General features: G+C 37.3%; 1 protein-coding gene across 4 annotated transcripts in view; it reads right to left on the bottom strand.

Moving 5' to 3' along the window:
• Positions 1-316: 316 nt before the first annotated feature.
• rapgef1a (Rap guanine nucleotide exchange factor (GEF) 1a) overlaps positions 317-20827 on the bottom strand; it is a 36122-nt gene continuing 15611 nt past the window's right edge. Inside the window, exons 9-25 of one of the 4 annotated variants that reach the window (XM_067414264.1) lie at positions 20435-20818; positions 18168-18364; positions 14669-14833; positions 10556-10648; positions 8692-8768; positions 8411-8516; positions 8095-8170; positions 7076-7160; positions 6893-6985; positions 4876-5061; positions 4699-4783; positions 4516-4610; positions 3987-4065; positions 3789-3890; positions 3609-3706; positions 2216-2344; positions 317-1995 (exon numbers count right to left, since the gene is read on the bottom strand). In XM_067414264.1, coding sequence (XP_067270365.1) covers positions 1845-1995; positions 2216-2344; positions 3609-3706; positions 3789-3890; positions 3987-4065; positions 4516-4610; positions 4699-4783; positions 4876-5061; positions 6893-6985; positions 7076-7160; positions 8095-8170; positions 8411-8516; positions 8692-8768; positions 10556-10648; positions 14669-14833; positions 18168-18364; positions 20435-20818 — 2201 coding nt within the window. In that variant the 3' untranslated portion in view covers positions 317-1844. The remainder of the gene's footprint in view (positions 1996-2215; positions 2345-3608; positions 3707-3788; positions 3891-3986; positions 4066-4515; positions 4611-4698; positions 4784-4875; positions 5062-6892; positions 6986-7075; positions 7161-8094; positions 8171-8410; positions 8517-8691; positions 8769-10555; positions 10649-14668; positions 14834-18167; positions 18365-20434; positions 20819-20827) is intronic. The other 3 variants (XM_067414265.1, XM_067414266.1, XM_067414267.1) reach the window with 3 other exon arrangements.

The following is a 20827-nucleotide window of genomic DNA, read 5'->3' as shown; positions in this document are numbered from 1 at the left end:
CTGACATTCAGTTTGGAGTTCATGAGATTGTCTTGACCAGGACCACACCCCTAAATGCATTGAAGCAACTGCCATGTGATTGGTTGATTAGATAATTGCATTAATGAAAAATTAAACAGGTGTTCCTAATAATCCTTCAGGTGAGTGTGTGTGTATATATATGTTGTTCATATATATGACAAATTACTTAAATACAAACTTTATTCACGCACATATTTTAATGACTGTTATGACACAGCTTTTTTTAATCTATGCTTTCCCCTAACCAGAACATCCCTTGTACCCCACCCCCCACACCCACCACACACACACACCAAAGACATTGATGATATGTATATTATTTTACCAGGTTTCACAGGGTTATGTGTACAGATGTACATGTCAGTTGTATTTTATACGCAACTGAATCATCATAATCATCATCATGTAAAAACAGGGGTGATATGTGGTCTGGGGTCTTTGGAATTTTGAAATCAACTTCGGTCCAATTTGCAGGTAAGAACAGGTTCCTGTCACAAGCGTTATTGAAGGGGTTCAGGCTCATGTTTCCACTTCAAACTGTTCCCTAACAGCTTTTAATCTTTGTTTCCCACAATCAACTTCAAAGTGCACATTTGATCACATCTCACAACAACAGTGTAAATCTCTCTGCAAATGTCCATGTAAAATCCTTAAAAAAAGAAAAAAAAGAAGGAAAACTGCATTATATAAAATAAATCACATTGACACCACTTCATGAACAGCTTCAAGCACTTGATAGTAGGTCTTGATCTGTGCGATGGCCCTGGGAGATCTACAGGAATATGGTCATTTTGTTCTGTAATGGTGTACAAAGTTAAAAATATTGAAATGTACCAGACAAACAGACAAACACAACAGCTAAAATCATTCTTGCAACAACCCCACCTGCAAAAAGCAGGCTTTCTTTGCAAGAGGTGCTGATCTTGTAATAAAAACATATTGTTAACCTACGCACATAAATATACAAATAAATAAGTAGGTTTAACAAAACAATGAGTTTCCCTGATTAATATCAATTAATTGTAATTGGAAGACAACTGATTTTAAATAGGCATCAAATTGCTGTAATGAAAATTATGAATTTAATATAAACAGAATATGAGAATTATTCAAACTGATGTGCGTTGAAAATAACATGCTCCTGTTTGAAGTATTTTAAAAGTAAAATGTCAGTATCTTGAATCCAAAAAAGCATTTTAAATTCAGCCAGATACCGTTAATCTTGCAGAAGCAGCAACAAAATCCCGACAGTGCTATTAATAACTGTGGCTGTTTGTCCTCATCATGACCTATTATGATACATGCTTAAAGCTGTTCAATCCAGCAGCTAAACATACAGCAATCCCTCTAAATCTAAAGAGTCTTTATGTGCATTTGTTACATACAAAATAAATAAATAAAAATATCAGTCTTCAAGGAACTTTAACATCCAAAGTGCCCGTTGAGGCATCATGGTATTAGTTTGCAGTCGGAGTCGCTGTTATTTGTCCAGATTGCAGCGCAAACATCCAGATGGGGAGACCGTACCGGAATATCACCGTAAATCCCATGTTACAACCGCAAACCTCGTAATCTCATGTATCGGAGTCGTGTTATCCGTCTTTGCGCTCGGCACTGTTCCGCTTTTCAAATTTACACACAGGTTCAGACGCAGTGCAATTACAAAATAAAATCTAATCAATTAAAAAAAAAGTTTCTGTGAACTGTAAAAGAAATACAGTATCAGTCTTGTAGCTGCCATTACAGTAACTTCTGATTGCTGTGTCTTGCAACTTCGGAGGAGGGCGGCTTATAAAAGCAGTTTGTTCGTCTTGCAGAGCGAGCTATGTCTTCTCCTCTCGTTCTGTTTTCCGGCGAGTGATATTGCGAGGCTTGATCTTCAAAGAAAGCTCCCACAATGCCTCCTCAGCTAGATGGTCACTGAAGTCGTTGAAGAAGGACACAATGTCTTCGTTGTGTTTGAGGTCATAATGCCTGGAAGAAAGAGTCACAAAATGCTTCATTTGAAGCTGATAATTGTTTCAAATGTAAAAAATCCCATCTTAATGAGACGACATCGGTTAACGGCAAGAACAAATAATGTCACAGCCAAGTTTTTCACGATCCAATACAGTTCCAATAGATAGCTGAATATTTAGTTTTCACTCTGAATATGAAAGTTAAATGAATTATAAATGACTGTCCAAGTACTCACACTTGCTGGAAGCGTCTCATAGTGTCCAGGATATTGAACTGCTGCCAGCGTTTGGAAAAGTTTATCTTTCCATTAATGAGGTCAGGATTCCCAAGATGCACAAAAGTTAAGTCCTGGAGGATGAGACCTCTGTATTTTGTGGGAAAAAAATTGGAAAGTTATACATAACATATGACATTTTAATTGCAATATAAAATGTTTTTATTTTTTTTAAGTCACAAATACTTGTTTTTATGGAATATTGCAGTATTTATTATAAATTATTTACCTGTGCACATTATAATTATTTTTAATTATTATGAATATTGTGTTTCATAGGACTACCCTTTTCTAGTCGACTAGTAGACGTTTTTTTTTTACGTGATCAGTCAAATAATTGTGCATTTATATAAATAAGCCATAAATCATAATAATGAGCCTATTATGTGTGTGTCATGAAAAAACAGAAGGAAACCGTTTAAACATTTGAATAATATATTGATAATGTGTATTTTCAGCAATCGTCATCTCCACGGTGGACTTGCCTATGCACGTTTCATACGGATTACAAAATCTGAAAATATTTATTTTCCACTTGAATTGGTTCCTTTAAAAGTAGACATTTCAAATTTTCTATAGATATATTGCTGGTGTCTGACAGGCAAGTATACACTGAGTTCATTTTTGTGAGTTTACCGAGACGGCAGAAAGTACATTGTGATCGTTTTCATTATATTACAAAAGCACAATGTTTTGTTGTTATTGCGAGTTTACAGAAATAAAAGTAAACCCTTTACAATTTGCATTACTCTTATCTATGTGACTAAAAATGACAGTATTTTAAGTGACCGCACCAGCGCCTGTATATATTCCTGCAGTATGCGCGCGCGCTCTCCACACAAACAGATATGCGACTAATAACAGCACAAATTTATCTAGGTAAGCAGACTTTAAAAGATGCTACTACTTACAGGTTTCAATTGATAAATCATATTTAAGGTCAATGAATGATAGGCGAATGTTTGGATTCCTGCCGATAACGATCTGTCTGTCACAGCCTGCGTGATTTCGGCACTTTCTATGGAGCTTTTTTGAAGCTCCAATATTTACAACTAATATTTTTCCTCGACCAAGCATCTTCTAGTGGCTCATAATCTCTACTCAAAATAGTTTCTTCCTCTTGCAATGGTGTATCTATTGGCATGAGGGCGGAACAACCTGTCACCCACATGAGATCGACCAATAGCAAACCACAACCATTCAATCAATTCCCAATGGACGAAGTCAAGTCCCGCCCTACATTTTACGTTGTTCGAGAAGCCATTTTACATGAGCATTACAAAACAATAAGGAAAGAAAAGACTAATCGCAATTTCTATTTCAAGGCAACTTTAAATGCTTAACAAGTCCTTACAGATACGGTATGCATGGAGGCTCCACATCCGCCAAAGCTGCTCTGTACGCCCGGAAGGAGGAGGAACTGTCAATTAAAGTGCAATATTCCTCCAAACCCTGTGAAGATAACATAAGGTAGTATGACGATCGGCTGAGAACCAAAATAACAGAGAGTCAGGGATGCACGGATGTGATTTACCTCTGACGTTTGCTTCTGCCATTCCAGTCTTCTGATAGGTGCTGAATCCAATGCTGATAATATTGCCAAGTACGAGTTGAAGTTATTGAGTTTTCTTAAGTGCTAAAATACAAAGAGATACAATTTAAAAAAAATAATTATAGAAATCAAGCCAATAAATCATTAGATTAAATGTGGAAGAATAAAATCTGTCTGTACCTTCATAATTTTGATGAACTTCAGAAGAAGTTTTTCCCTATCCTGGGCTTTCTCCTGCTGGATTATTAAGGACCGAACCCTTAAAAAGAGAGAATAAAAATACATATAAATGTACTTTATACTCATTAACAAGTCCATAAATATTTTCTTCTCCATTAACTTAAGATTTTAGGTACAAACTTATATTAATCAATCATGTATAATTTTAATTGCTTTCCAGAAGTCATTTTAAATGGTACAGTGGTGACCTTTTTTTTCTTCTTTTTTTTAAACAAATATACAATATAAACAGCATCTAAATGGGAAGAGAAATAAACTGAAATATGGACCAAACTTTATGATGCAAGCCAAAAGTTTGATTTCAAAAGACTAGTTTTTCACTTGTCTCTACATTCACACTGTAAATGACCAAAGTAATTTCAAAGACAGAGACGTTCATAACTCTAAAAAGTCGTATTCCTTTTGACACGCCAAGAGTCCAATTGAACCAAGCTCATCCAGTTCAAACTTTTTAAGCATTGTATCATACCAGTATGACATGTTATTGAAGTGCTCTGTAAACTGGGTCAGATTGGGGCTCTTTTCTTCATTCTGTTCCTTTGCCCAAAGTAACACCTCTGGGATCTGCAGACAGAGAAAAAAAAACGTGTTGGAAAACTCTCAAATCTTTAAATGTAGGAAGTATGATGAAATGACATAAGTGAAGCTGTACCTCTATCTTATAAAACAGCTCCGCATCAAGGAGAGTCAGCTGGTCTGCGATCTCATGACTGCGGAAGTCGTGCAGAGTGCCGGGCCTGGTAATAAATAATCAAAATAAATTAAATTCACTTTATTGATTTAAAAAAAAAAAAAACACTGAAAACAACATGATTGAGGTGAGCATTACCTGGCAGCCACACCTCGTGCAGCCAGCGTTTTGAGGGAATTAGTGTACTGCAGCAATTTCTTCTGTTGGACTTTATCTAGGATGTTCTTGCGTAGAACCCGGGCCAGGGTGAGCTCACCGTTACACAACAGACTGAACACCAGCTCCATGAGCTGCTTCAAGATGTCTTCTGTCAGCTCCACCAAACTGAAGACATGCAAAAAAAGGGGTTTTATTCAAATAATGTTTCATGAGCAACAACAACACTTTCATAAGCCACTAGCAACATGAAACAGTAAATAACATCTAGCTTGTAGGGCACTGTTTTTTGGAGATGAAAGCACAACATTTGAAATGTTTAGTTAGCTGATTTTTTTGTGGCAAATATTTATATTTATGTAGTTTTTCGAGATGTCACATTCATAGTTTTCACGTAACTGTAGTGGAGCCCTGGAGGGCAAAACAGCCATAGAACTGCAGCACAACCAGTCAGTTTTCCATCTCTAAAACAAAAATATGTGAACAAGGTGCAAATATTGGACACTTCAGATTCACACACAGCACCTGCTGCAGTATTTCAATCACTAAAACCAGCGGAATGTTCTAAAACGTTTAACGTGGAAAACACTTTGGGTGGGTTGCACCAACAATTAAGCAAAGTTTAAAGAGTTAGTTCACCCCAAAAAATTCTGTCATTAATTACTCACCCTCATGTCGTTCGACACCCGTAAGACCTTCATTCATCTTCGTGAAATGAAGATATTCTTGTTAAAATCCGATGGCTCAGACCGGCCTTCATTGACACCGATGTCATTTCCTCTCTCAAGACCCATAAAGGCACTAAAGACGTCGTTACAAAGCCCATCTCATTTCAGTGACTCTACAATCATTTTAAGAAGCAACAAGAATAGTTTTTCTGCGCAAAAAAAGAACTAAATAACGACTTATATAGTGATGGGCCGATTTCAAAACACGGCTTTGAATGTTATGAATCAGTGTATCGGTTCATGATTCGATCACCAAAGTCATGTGATTTCAGCAGTTTGGCTGTTTGACACGGGCTTGTTTCACCCATCCATATATATTTTGTTATTTAGGTTTTTTGTGTGCACAAAAACTATTCTCGTTGTTTCATAAAATGATTGTAGAGCCACTGTAGTGAGATGGACTTTGTAACGACGTCTTTAGTGCCTTTATGGGTCTTGAGAGAGGAAATAACATCGGTGTCAATGAAGGCCTTTCTGAGCCATCGGATTTCATCAAAAATATAATTTGTGTTCAGAAGATGAACGGAGACCTTACGGGTGTCGAACGACATGAGGGCGAGTAATTAATGACAGAATTTTCATTTGTAGGTGAACTAACCCTTTAACACTAATCAAGGATTTGTTGATCTGGGTTTCATTTTAAATCAAGTTGTGTTGCACCACTTCATTTTAAACACAGATTAAATATCTAGAAAGTTCATTAGAATTAAAAGGCTGATCATGCAGCATAGGCGGAGGGTGAACAGCCAATGTCAGGCAAAGATGCTTATTAGGTGCAACCTATCCTTAAAATGCCTTAATATACTAAAACAGTCATATTATAAGATAAAATCAGTTTACAACTTTTTAATGATGCATACAAGCGAGCAGATGAGTCCAGAATATGAACATGTTTTTATAATGGGTTTTGACAGAAAAAAAAAACGCTTAACGGAAAAACTTATGTTGCATTTATATTCATCTGCTTGCCTGCACAAAATATGCATCATCAATAAGGTGTATATTGAATTTGGTCTTTTAATATCACTGTTTTACTACATTAGTACTTATACAAACCTGGTAAAAAAGACTGGTGGTCAATGGAAGAAAGCCTTGTTTTGCCCTCCAGGTGGGCGTTCTTATAAGGGTGTGACGTCACTTGAAAACTATGAATTGGCCTACAAGTAAATAGTGTGGTGTAACTGCAGACAGTGCCTTCAGATATTTATATAATGTGGCCCCTCAATTGTGTTTGTAAAGTGTGTATGTGCCATAATTGAGTTCCAGCTCACCAAAGCTCATCCACGACGCGCACCAGCACGAAGAAAGTGTTTTTACTAGCTCGTTGTTTGATGATGTCAGAGCTGAGAGAAAATCTGGTAAATGTGTTCAGAGTTAAGGGCAAAAAGAAGTTTGGAGTGGAAAAAGGATAGCAATGCAAAGATTTAAAGATTTACCACCCTAAGAAAGGATATCTATGGCGGAGCTTTTTAATGAGGTCCTCTGGGGTTAGAAATGTTCGGTACGTGGTCAAGAAAGCTTCACAGTATAAAACTCGATCTACAAAAGAAAACAAGATGCATTTATTTAATCATAATTATAGGTCAAGATTTACATCAATATGTAATGTGGTTCATATCTTAACAAAATGCTCTTCTCTAGAGTTAATTTTTCTTGCTGACTAACGAGTTCATGGACACTGGATATGGTTTTTCTGAGGTAAATGCGACTATATTTATATATACAAGCTGTTTTATTGACGTCTTTCTGCGGTTGAAACACTGATTGGGCAATTACATGAGACATGATACGGATTTTGGAAAGTTGCAATCTATCTATTAACAAATCTTTAGATGTTCATTACTTTTATAACTGGTATTAAAGCGGAGGAGATGATCAGTTCACGTGAGCACGTGACTCTGGCACTTCACTTTAACTGAGGCGCTATGGGGATCTGTCACACAACATTAAAAAGAGCCAAAACGGTATTTATTTTTTAAAATTTCATAATAAAATGGGTGTCATTTGAAATCTGAGTTTCATATCAAAAGAAAACAAAGCACAAATATGATTGTGATTTCTTGGATAGGAGGCACGCTAGAATGATCCATTCATTCATAAACTAAAAACAGGATGACTAATCAATTGATTTAAGAATCGATTTCGGTTCGTAAAAATTAGAATCTATTAAAATTGAGAAATATTTTTTTTTTTTATCCAGCCCTAATTATCAATGTTAAAATAATAGTTGGTGCTTAAAATGTTGATAATTGATACTTTAAATCTGTATATTATAAAAGTCTTTACTGTCACGTTTGATCAATTTAAAGTGTTCTACCTGAATGAAATTTTTTTTTTTTAATCTTACGGTCTCAAAATTTATGAACGATCATTAAAAAACTACATTTTAATCCCCTAGTTTAACACATTTGCCGTTATATAAATAAATATTGAACACAACTGCCTCCCTCAGATTAGAAGGGATTATTCTTACCTTTGCGATCTGTTTCAGTGGCATGAACTAATAAAATATCGCCTGATCCAGCTCTGACATCAGGGCCGTCATCGTTCTGAGAAACACAGATTAGGATTATGTCGTTTTCAACAAGCAGGTCAAAGTTAGAGCTTTTCAGGTGATAAGCTCCTAAACATAACTTCTGCAGCGGCTTTGAGTCATAGGCAGAGGGCAGAAGAGAGCACACTAACACTCAACTTTCATTACAACAACCAATATAAATCTAGATATAAACTTCTAAAACTTGGCATTTCTGAACATGTGCAGTAGACAACACCTTACACATAGGTTTTACCTCTTGCTTTAGTGTTAGGCGAGACATGATCTCCTCATGGTCTATCAGGGATAGCTCATCAACCTCTTCGGAGGTCAACTCAGAGTCCACACACTTCTGCTTCCAGCTGGGGATGAGAGGATAGGTAATCAAAAAATAAAAATAAATCCAAAACATGAAAGCAATTGTATTTTTCTGGTGAGAGACAAACATGTCTGAAATAGTTTAAAAGGATGAACAACTGATGAAAGACAATACAAGGTTGTGGGCTGAAACATTTCTTTAAAGCAAATTAATATTACCCCTCTCTGTCGGCTGGATCTTTACTGTGTTCTGACGCTGAGTCCTGGAGTGAGTCCTCAGCATCACAAGAAGAGTCCTGGGAATGACAGAAAAAATATTTAAAGGCCTATCAGTCCATCCATACAAGAAGTGCTTCACCAGAATAAGACAGTTGGGTTTCACATCTTAATAAGATGCAAAATAAAGAAAAGAGCACCAGGCAATATTTCTGCATTACACAAAACATTCAACACAAGATTAGGGCATATTGATAACACATTACGATATAGTAAAGTCACCATCACTCAATACACTACCGTTCAAAAGTTTAGGGTCAGTAAGATTTTTTAAAATTTCTTTAGCTCACCAAGACTGCATTTATTTGATCAAAAATACAGCAATAACAGTAATTTTGTACAATACTATTACCATTTAAAATCACTGTCTATTTGAATATAATTTAAAATGTAATTTAATTGTGTGATAATAAAGCTGAATTTCCAGCATCATCACTCCAGTCCTCAGGGTCACATGATCCTTCAGAAATCATTCTAATATGATGATTAGCTGCATAAGAAACATGTATTATTATTATTATTTATGTCAAAAGCAGCTGATTAATGTTTTTGTGGAAACCGTGCTCCTTTGTTTTCAGGATTATTTGATGAATATAAAGTTCAAAAGAACAGCATTTATTTGGAATTGACATTTTATGAAACCATGTAAGTTTTTGATCAACTTAATGCATCCTTGCTGATTACAAGTATTAACAATTAATTATTTTTTTTATATTACTGCCCCAAAACATTTAAAATGTAGTAATATATATGTATATATACACACACACAAACATATACATACAGTACATCACAATAAATATTTTTAAAAGCTGCTTTACAGAAAGTGTCTTACCATCACTGACATGCATGTGATTATCAAACATGAGGTTAGATAAATAATTTGTGCTAAGCTGTTAATTTATAATCAAACACAAATCACTGAAAATATAGATTTATAGTACTTAAATATAAGTACTTGATACTTATATAGCTTATAATACGAAAATATACTTATAGTATGTGTGACTCCAGATAACATGTTTTTATCTTTGCATATTAGGTATTCCACAGAAAAATATGCAAATACCAAAATATTGCATTGCAATTACCTCCTTCCACCAATTTTTTCTCTTTTTTTCTGGGGTGGTATGTTTGTACACAGTTTATTCAGTTCATTCCCACTTTATTTAAAATAAAATGTATTGGGCACTAATAGCTTTGGTGTAAAAAATTAAAAATGTTCAAAATGTTATTTTGTCATAATTTTGCAGAGATGTAATGCTGACTGTAACATTATAAGTCAGCTTTCTGTAAAATCGGGCGACCTACTTTGGGATAAATCTGATGATCTGCTAAGAGGTTTAATAACCTGCTTCAACTGCAGGTTTTATTTTTGAATAGGACACAATCATCAAATCAACAATTCCTCTTTTCAGTTCTTGAATTCTATCAGAGTAACTCGATTTCACAACAACGTCTGCATACAAAGTCATCTAAAAACTACTGGCCTTTTTTAGGTCCAATCCTATACTCGACATATCAAATCTATCAATATAGAGCAGGATTTAGAATGTTACTGTGGGCAGGGTCACCCGGCACAGCGCGATACTGACTGTCACGGCTGGTTGAGACAAAAATCAGCTTAACGTGAAAGAAATTTCTTGTTTGTCGCTTTTGGACACTTGTGTCTTAGCACAAAGTGTTATGCAAAATGTACAATTAAAAAGTTGCATGATGCAAGCCAAGCAGTACAGTCACAAACAGCACAAGCGCAGCATGAGGGAACCGGCATGTCGGCTGCAACCGCTGACATGCTGTTACTTACTCCATTGGAGAGAGTCACATCTCCATTGGCTTGGTTGGATGAATACAGATTGACATATTCACCCTCCCCACCTTCATCATTAGCACTTTCGCTCTACAGGAAAACAAGAGGGAGGACAGCACAAGCATTGGCAGGCGTCAGAGTAAAGGAGTGGTTTGGAGCTGATGCCCACAAGGCTGAAGAACAGCTGAAATAAACTGTCAGAGGAAGCCACTATTGCTTTGGTGCGCCTGAAGTCAAAGGACACTTGGTAGCAAAGCAAGGTACTGTATGACCAGTGCCTGGAAACTTGGAAACAAGAGGCTGTGCATTAAAGTGATATTACTATATGAAGTTAAAGACATAAAATATTCAATACATGATCACATTTATTCCTTACTATCTATCACAATAAACAAATCTTCCACCAAATGAAAGTTTATTATCCTAACGGTGTCTAAACCGGAAGCAAGCAACATTTATCATGCAATAAAACTCTATTGCTTCCATTTTATCACCATTGCTGCCTATATTACAAGTGTATTGACGTCAGACTGTTGAGTAGACAGCTTCATCAATTATAATATGAGCAGTCCAGTTTCCAATCACAACAAGCTGCGTGCTTCCACTGTTGAGTGCACTAACGTAATATGCAGAGTTAATATTTTCTAACAATTTGGAGTAGATTCAAATTTTATTTAGTTTCCATATAATTTAATTTGATACTGTTTAATTCAAATTGATTATTGCAGTAGTTACTGAAAATATTTTAAACACATGCTAAAAATCTATTTCTGAAGCATTCTATGTATTATGTTTTCTTTCATTATTACTTGGGTTCAATTTCAGTCTTTTGTTATGTATTTTATGGAAATTAATTTTATCACATGATTATTGCACCTTTTGTGGGTTTTATCCTTTATATTGTTTTTAAATGTGCCCTAGAATGATTTGAAACAATATGTTAAATTGTTCTCTGATATCTAAATAGAGGGTATGTAGCTTATTTAAGGTCAAAAATGGCCCAGATACGGGTTTACAGGTCCATTTATAACCCTAGAAATTGTCCCTAGGATATAATGCTCTGTTTTGCCTTATTTGGAAGGGTCGTGAATATTAATGCAGAGTTCTGCTCTGATTGGCTGTTTCACTGCACTGCTGCTCAATGACAGCTTACACATCTATACCATCCGTCATGGCAATGATTTTACAATGATAGCTTCTCAACTTTGAATCACGAACTGAACTGGGCAGCGAGTAAATATGTTGTTTACAGTAACGTTACAGTTTGACAGTAGAGTAATGATTTAAAAGTCGATTTATTTAGCCAAACAAAGTAATGTAGAAGCCACTCAATATAGTGAGTGTCATGTTTACTACTCACCCACTGCAAAATAATCATACTTCAGTTCTCAAAAATGTATATTTATTTAACCAATTGACTAGAAACCATGTCAAATGACTATCGTTTTAACTTAGATGGTGAAGAAGGTGACGTTAGCCACAAGGCTCGAGTGAGCGACTGTAAGCTACTAAACCATAGACAGTAAAAGAAATGGGCAGAGCTATCCCATTGACTTCAACGGCGGAAAGTGATGTCAGTATAGGAGCACTCACTTCCTGATGGCTGAGCGAACTGCGCAGGCTCATACTGAGCTTGACGATGTAGATGTGACGTGAGCCTCCTGTCGGACAGCTTTAGGTCTTCTAGTAGTTGTGGAAAGTGAAATCTGAATCCCGTTGTTTAAATATTTTCTCCCGTTGCTTTTGGCTCACTATGGGCTTCTCCCCATTCTTCTCCCTTGACTTTATCAGACTCTATGTCTCCACGTCCCCCAGACTGTCTCATAGAAAGTAAAAGATTGCCTGCGAGCGTCTCCTCAGGTCTATAAGGTAATTTCTCAACTGTGCGACAGAGTCGCGTTGGTTATGACGCAATCATTAGCCTATTTTTACAAAAACAGCTTCTGCGGGGCGATAGTGTAAGATACAAGGTAACCGAGCCTTTTATGCATTGTCGTGTTTCTTTAGAAATAAAAAATAGACAAATGGCATCTTTAAACGCCTCAGATGTAAAGTTATTCACTGTCAAAGTGACTCAAAAATGAATGGGAGTCAATAGGATGCTAACAGCAGGTGATGGCTTGGTTAGCAATGGCCGCCCCTATGGGTGGAACGCTTTCCGAGTGCAAGATTACCCCCTTGAACTAAACAGTAGTAATAAACATAGTTAGCTTCTGAGTTATGTGTTGAGGATAAAATTTAAGCTAATTTAGATTTCAAATCCTTCAAAAGAGATCGACATGCGTATCTACTGTTGTATTTTATGACAACACCGGCAGGAAATAATATTAACCTTTGTCATTTGACAAACTGTTATGTGAGCTACTTGGAGTGTCCAATTGTTACTTTAGCATCTTGCATTAGATCTAGACAACACAGGGATATTATCGTAATGTTGTCTTACTAAGAAACTTTCAATTTAATCCGAAATGCTCTTCTTGACAGTCAAGAAGCGGATAAAATCACTACTTACTGCTTGCAGGAATACGGTTGGAATTGGCCCTTTCTTCAGTATCAGACGGTTAGCGAATCTTGCTATATTTCCCCAGGTCAGAAAAACTCTCCGTGGTGAAATGGGCCGAGCAAAGGAACAACTTTGAATTAAATTGTTGGGGTATCTGATTGTAAATAAACATCAACTATGACTTTTGACATTTTTTATCAGTGGGAAGGGTATGAAAAGTCCTCACGTCCTCTGTACAGCCTAGATCATAACATTTATTTCCATGATCTGCCATTTTCGCTATCCTCGCGTGACGCTTGTTTACCTGAACTCTCGATGATTCGGCTGCACAGTTCCGCCTGACAATGAACATTGGCTGGCATGCAAATGTTGGGGGCGCACACATAAAGGATCCCAGCGATTGGGTCACAGTTGGCGTTATGTTGAGAATCGCTTGTTTTTCACAAACAAGATTTACATAAGAAGGAGGAGGAAATGGTGTTTGAGACTCACAGTATGTGATGTCCATGTACTGAACTCTTGTTATTTTACTATGGCAAGGTTAATTCAATTTTTCATTCTAGGGCACCTTTAAAAAAAACAATTTTCATGTGGTTTTTGTAATATAAATAATGTTAAGCTGCATTTATTGTATGAAAGGAGCTATACAAATTACATTTGTATTATTGATAATAAATCAATAATACAAATAAATCAAAGTATGATAATAAAAATCTTATTATATTAAAATAATAATAAAAAGCAAGAAAAAATTATACAACAAAACAACTATCATCATCATCATCATTAAATATTTATCCAAATTAAATCTTATTACTTTTCCATTGAATCACTGCCACCACTATCTAATACAAAAAAGGGACACAATAAAACCACTGTCAACCTTGAAACAGATCACCTATATATTTAGTAGTCACTTTTCCAATCAGAGGTATTTAAAAGAGTTCCCTGTCATTCAGTAGACTTAACTTAGTCAAAGGACACAGCTCAGCAGAAAAAATCCTAACAGGCAGCTCAGTCACCTAACAGCGGGGAACCTGCCGAGTCCCTGCGGGAGGATGCGTGTTTAACCTGAGCTTTTCAGCAGGTCACAGTCGCAGGACCCCCGTGTGGTACATGCCTTTGACTCTTTAGATCACCGCCACTGAAAGCTAGAGGCGCAGGGGGGAAAAAAAAATCACTCAACCCTAACAAGGCAGTGCCATCATTAATTGAGGCTGTGAACTATCCATTGCCTTCAGGCTACAGCACCTGTGATTCATGTGAGCTATTATGAACATGTTTCCTCTTGTAGCCGCAGGCACACACACCTACATAGAGTCAATAATTAGACAATCAGCAGAGTTTGTATGTTTGTGCTACTTCTCAGCATGTGAAGATGAATTGAAAAACTACAGAATCGTAACTGCAGTGATTGCAAGGCTTTGTATAGAATCAAACAACTGTCTACAACTGGTTCCTAAAACATCAACACTATCCTTTTGCTGCATTGCAAGCATTGCTGTTTCTTTTAATATTATGCTTTAAAGAAGATATTAAAGACTTTATTAGTTACAAAGAGACAAGGAAAACACGTTAGAGGCCAGCGAAAGGCAGCCGAGACTCACCGTAGCGACAGGCAGGGAGACCTGGCGGTTCAGAGAGGAGTTAGATGCAGAGAGGCTGAGAGCGGTTTCTGTCTCACCAGGGCCAGGCCCGGATGCACACTGCTGCAGCTGACATGACAGAGAGGAGGAAGAGGAGGAGGAAGGAGACGCAGAGTGTGAGGAAGCCTAAAGGGAAGAGAAGAGTGGAGGGAGGAAAGAAGGAAGGAAGAGAAAAAAGCCCAGAGATTCATGCACAGTGTAGATTTCTGAGCAGATGTGAGCTGAATGCAGAAACAGACCTTAGTCAGAGTAGACCAAATATTAAATGTGTGATGCAAATTAAACGTTTTAAAACAAGGTTTGTGAAAATTAGACCTTAAAGCCCTATCTAGAAGCTATTTTAATCTACTCAGACTAAAAGTCTACTGTGCAGAAGGAAAGAGCAACGTTATGTGAAAGGACTGAACTTTGAATGTGTCAAATATCGAGAGACAAAGGTTTCTACTTTTTGCCCGGTAACTGCTTATGCTCGCTAATTAGAGTGTGGGAACAAAAACAGGAAATTACTAAGATTAAAAGCAAAAATAAATGGCAAAACTTGAGCGTAATATAACTACTTGCACTTTAGGTTATTTTATACCTGAGCTCAAAGTTCTAAGCAACACACCTTGGTGAATCCTTCTGCTCAGTCACGTGGAATGAAAGAAAAAAACAGTGGAAAACGAGTCAAATGAAATGAGGTAGATGGGTTAGCAAGAATGAAAAAAAAAAGTAAGAATAGCACAAAACATTAAAACAGTTGCTTGCCTTGCTTTAAACGGCAATTTGTGATCCATGAAAGTCACGATACACACACATGTATGTATGTATGTATGTATGCATGTATATACATTAGCGTTAACAGCATTAACTTCTTGAACAACCTGATCTACAGTAATCGTCTGTTTGATTGGACCACATGGGCCAGCCTTCGCTCCCCACGTGCATCAGTGAGCCTTGGCCCGCCCATGACCCTGTCACCAGTTCTCCACTGTTTCTACCTTGGACCAACTAAGTGAACACCCCAAAAGAGCTGCAGTTTTGGAGATGCTCTGAGCCAGTCATCTAGCCATCACAATTTGACCCATGTCAAACTCGATCAAATCCTTAAGCTTGCCCATTTATTTTCCTGCTTCTAACACATCAACTTTGAGGACAAATTGTTCACTTGCTGCTGCCAAATATATCCCACCCACTGACAGGTGCCATGATGAAGAGATAATCAGTGTTATCAAATTAGAACCCATTGATAACCGTATAAAAATTTCAACTAAACAGTCATGCCCATTCTCTAACCCTCTAACTCTTGCTAACAACAATTTCTGTTGTCCCTTAAAGGGGGGGTGAAATGCTGTTTCATGCATACTGATCTTTTTACACTGTTAAAGACTTGGATTCCCATACTAAACATAGACAAAGTTTCAAAAGTTAAGGTGGACGTTTGATGGGAGTATTTCTTTGTCAAAAATACTACTTCCGGTTAATCATAAGTTTTGGCAAGTTTTTTGAGATCATGCGTCCCCTTGACGTTAATGGGGGCGGAATTTAATTGTATGGGCCTTACGGACAATTCTACCGGAAGAGCGTGAGAGAGAGAGAGAGAGAGAGAGAGAGAGGGAGAGAGCGAAAGTAACAGGCTACGCCCATCAAAGCGCTGGCTTGTAGGATGCGCTGCACAGGTGATGTGCACAATTACAATGTCACCAAAAAAGTGCGTTTTTGGTTGCCAGACCAAGACAGTCCTGCACAGATTCTCCAAAACCCCGCGTTAAGGCAACAGTGGATGTAATTTGCTTTTCCAGATCAGCAACTGAGTTGCACGAATGTTTATATCTGTTCGCTGCATTTCGGTGCCGACTGTTTCATAAACAAGGCCCAGCTCGACGCCGGATTTTCCGATCGCCTAATGCTGAAGGATGGAGCAGTCCCAACGATAAAGGTCCCAACGTTAGAACCGCAGGCTGTGAGTAAGACTGCTTCAAATGTCTGTGTTTTTGCCTATGCTCATCAAGTAGCCCAAACATGATCACGTATAGTTAATTGATCATTGGAGCATGCGATGTGTAGTGCGTGTACATTTGTTTAGCTGGCCACTATATGTGTAACTTTATGTTTGTGTATTATAAAAGCACTCCAAACAACAATACACAAAGAGTGGGGAAATATGTTGAACTAAATAAGCGCGCTTCTTCATTCAAATGCGCTACTATTCCATGTCTTTCTATGTAAACACTAACTTAGCCTGCTGTGCAAAACCAGTCCGCTTACTAACGTTACAATTGTCTACACAAACCACGCGTAAACACACACACACACGTGCACAACTGCACTTCCCACATGTACACCTTCAAAGACAAAAATACGACGATATAATTCTACATATGTAAATAACACAAGCCGCTAAGCATATTATATAGTTAGTGTATAACTTGTACCACATAGAGACGTCCTGCTCTAGTCGTTTTTGCTGCTGCTCCTGTTCAACTGCAGCCTCTGGGTCTGATTCCGGATCATAGATGTATGGCTGTATCTGATTAAAAGCCATATTTTTATTTTGAATAAAGTTTTTTTCCCGCTGTTAGGGATGACACAGCTTTACGACGCACTCGACTCAACACAATAGCAGCAGCGCGCACACGTCATTATTTAGCTCCGCTCACACGATACGCCCCCACCCGCTCGGCTTTTTTCGGAAAGACTCGGAACAGCGCATCTTTCTTATATAATTATCAAAAAAATAAAGACTTTTCGGAGATATGCAGGATGCAATGCTACTCTATAGGTACTCAAGATTGACAGGACACTGACTGAAACTGAGTGTTTCACCCCTCCTTTAAATACTTCTATGTAAATTCCCTCTTTACATGTGAAAATATACAGTGGCTTGCTGCCTCTTTCTCACTCATGTTTCAAGTTTTCAGATTTTCAAATAGGCCATATATATACATCATTTAGTAGATGCAAAAACATCTCATTCTTTAAAAAAACCTGCATCAAAAAACAAAACAAAAAGTTTCCATTCTAAAATAGCCAGGGACCTTGTTAAAAATAAACATCAGTTGCTTGTTTCTAATGTTGGAATGCTAAAAAAGGATATGTAGAGTGGCAGAAAGAGTGCAAGATTTGAAGGAAGTTAGCACATTTGAGCTGTTCTTCTCAGGCTTTAGCTGAATAAACATCAGACATGTTCATGCAACACACAATGAGGAAATAGATGACACTGATCGCCTAAGGCAACATTTGAACTTCACTTAGACTAACAGAGAATGAATACACTTGAATACTATGCCATAAGCAACTTAACACAAGGAGCCTAACACTCTGACGCTATGGGAAATGTAATACCGCTACCATTGTGATTAACAGTGACTGTCAGTAGAAAGGAAAACATTGCATCAACATCTAGGGATGTGAGAATTAGACAGATGTGTGTGTGCAGCATGTGTGGGCGCAGCACTGACAGCAGTGATCTAGCTCTCACCAGTTGTCTCTGTTTGGGTGGCAGCGCTGGTGGAGGGAGGGTCTCGTCACTGCTGCTGAAGGAGTCACTGAGGCCATACACTTCCTGAAAGCGCTTCCTATTGCGCTGCTCATAAATGCTTTCGCTCTGCGGCGTCTGGTAGAAAACGGAAGGCAGCGGCTCGGAATAGTCCTCCATAAACTGCATGTACTTTAGGACTGCGGGTAGACAAGGCAAAAATAAATAGGTTAAATTAACACGCAGGCCCGGCAGGTGCTAAACACTAGCACATGCATTAAGAGGGCAAAAGTTAGGATGCCAAGAGGCACTAAACAGTGAGAGGTTGAGAGTGTGAGAGTGTGACACTTCACCCTTTAAGTCACAAGTAATGCATGGTGTATGTTCAGCATTCTCTTCAGTTTATTCTGAAATTAATCAGAATTTGGCCATATTATATGTGTTATGTAAATGAATACTGATGGTTATTTATATTCTCTTAACTAGAATTAATCTGTATAAAACAGTTGGCATATTCATGTACTAATCAAAATTAAATTATTCTTAAATGAAGATCTGTGACACTAAAGACTGGAGTAAAGAGGCTGTAAATTCAGTTTTGGATCACATAAATAAATCACATTTTAAAATATATTCAAATAGAAAATAGTTATTTTACATTTTAATAATATTTCACAATATTACAGTTTTATTTTTATTTTTGAATAAAGTAAGTAATAATTTTAAAAAAATTACTAAAGTAATAAAGTGCAGCCGTGGTGTACAGGGTTAAATTACATGTTAAAATATATTCACATAGAAAACGGTTATTTAAAATGTTATTAATCTTTCAAAATATTACTGTTTTTACTGTATTTGTTTTCCAAATAAATGCAGCCTTGTTGAGCATAAGAAACTTACTGATCTTACTGACCTTAAACATTTGAAATAAAATATATAAATTATTTCCTTAAATACTACTATTTGATGAATAGTAATATTACTATACCAAAACTACTTACTAGTTTTAATATTAACTTTTACATATATCTATTTGTAACTATATATAAAAAAGCATCTTGGCCCAAATTTAATACATTTTAGGTGCATGTCCTAAATGTGACGATTACCAAAAGGCTTAAACATAAAATGGACGTGAACATAGTCACTGTAATTCACATTTTAAAAGACTAAGAGAAAAACTGTCAGCATACTCTGTGCAGCCTCACATAAACTCATGTGTCAAGCCACTCAGTTCATGTGTGGATTATGACATGATTCAAAAACCCCTCCCCTCCAAACAAGAGTCTTTTATCAAGAGCTCATTTCCTGCCGGCTTGGGTGAGGCCTTGAACTGTATTCAACCAGAGATTTCTTCAACAAAGGCATTATTCCATCTGACCTCACACTAAAGGTGACATCACTCTTTCCCAACACTGAGGGGCTTTACAGAGAAAAACTAGTGAAAAACTGGCTTTGCCATACTGTGTCATACATTGCACAAATTACACAAGGAATTAAAGTAAACTGTGAAAAGACCAAAAGACAAGCCAGGGCTCAAACAATTTTTGGTCATAGTACTGTTGTTTTAAAGTCGACATGAAAATAAAATTCACCCTGTTTTCTCAATCCAAGTTACTAACCTTAATGTGATTGATTCAACTGAGCATACGGTTCATCTTTTACTTTTTTATCGACCTAATAGTTTCTTTCTGATGATGTATTTTACCAATCAATGTGTCCATAAAAACCCCAAATTTACATTTTTAAATTCAACCTGTTGATACAGGAACGCATGGAAGCGTGTTTCCACCATGGACTAAAAAGGCAATATCAACTTTTTATCTTTTAAAAAATTCTCAATCGAGTTTACATCAATTAATTTTTTTCTTTCTCAGTATTGTGATATTTAAACTCAACAGCAATTCATAAAGTCAGAATTGCGAGACATAAACTTGCAATTATGATACAGAAAATCTCAGAATTGTAAGTTATAAAGTCCTAATTCTAAGAAAAACTTCAGCTCACAATTCTGACATTTTATATCTTACAATTCTGACCTAATAACTTGCAAATGCGTGATTATTTCTTGCAAATCCTTTGCGTTTGTTTTGGATAGGACAGTATAGAGAATTAACAGGAAGCTAAGTGGGAGAGTAGAAGGGGATGTGATTGGTAAAGAACCACAATCTTGGAGGCATCTGTGCTACATGTCATAGAGCTTCCACAAGTCTTCCTAACCCAGTGATTAGCCACCCTTCAAACGACACATCTGAATTTCTCATACTCACTATGCCGACTCTTCTTCTCCGGCAGGGGTGGAGGGCTCTGAGGGATCTGTGCGTTCTCAGCGGGCCCGAAGTTTCCCATGAACACTTCAGGGTTCGAGGGTGGCATCGAAGCGAAGAGGGGGAAGGGTGGGGTCTGCATGTCCTCATCTGGAACGTTGTCATATTGAGAGTACAGGCGTTCCACCTGAGGTGGAGGGGGGCGCCGTTCCTTCTTCGGAAGAGCGGGCGGCATCGACTGAAACTGAACAGGGGAGGAGGATGATTCGTGGTGAGACTCGGGGAGTGGGCTCAGACAACCCCCCGTGTGTGCGGGAGGGATCTGGTCGATGCTAGACAGGTCCTGATGCAGGAAGTCATAGTCGGGGTCGTAGCTCTCTGCTGTGTCTGAGTAAA

Source organism: Pseudorasbora parva, chromosome 13 (assembly GCF_024679245.1).
Source record: "Pseudorasbora parva isolate DD20220531a chromosome 13, ASM2467924v1, whole genome shotgun sequence".
NCBI classification, from domain to species: domain Eukaryota; kingdom Metazoa; phylum Chordata; class Actinopteri; order Cypriniformes; family Gobionidae; genus Pseudorasbora; species Pseudorasbora parva.
The sequence above is the reverse complement of the archived record's forward strand: the minus strand, read 5'-3'. Positions and strand labels throughout refer to the sequence as shown.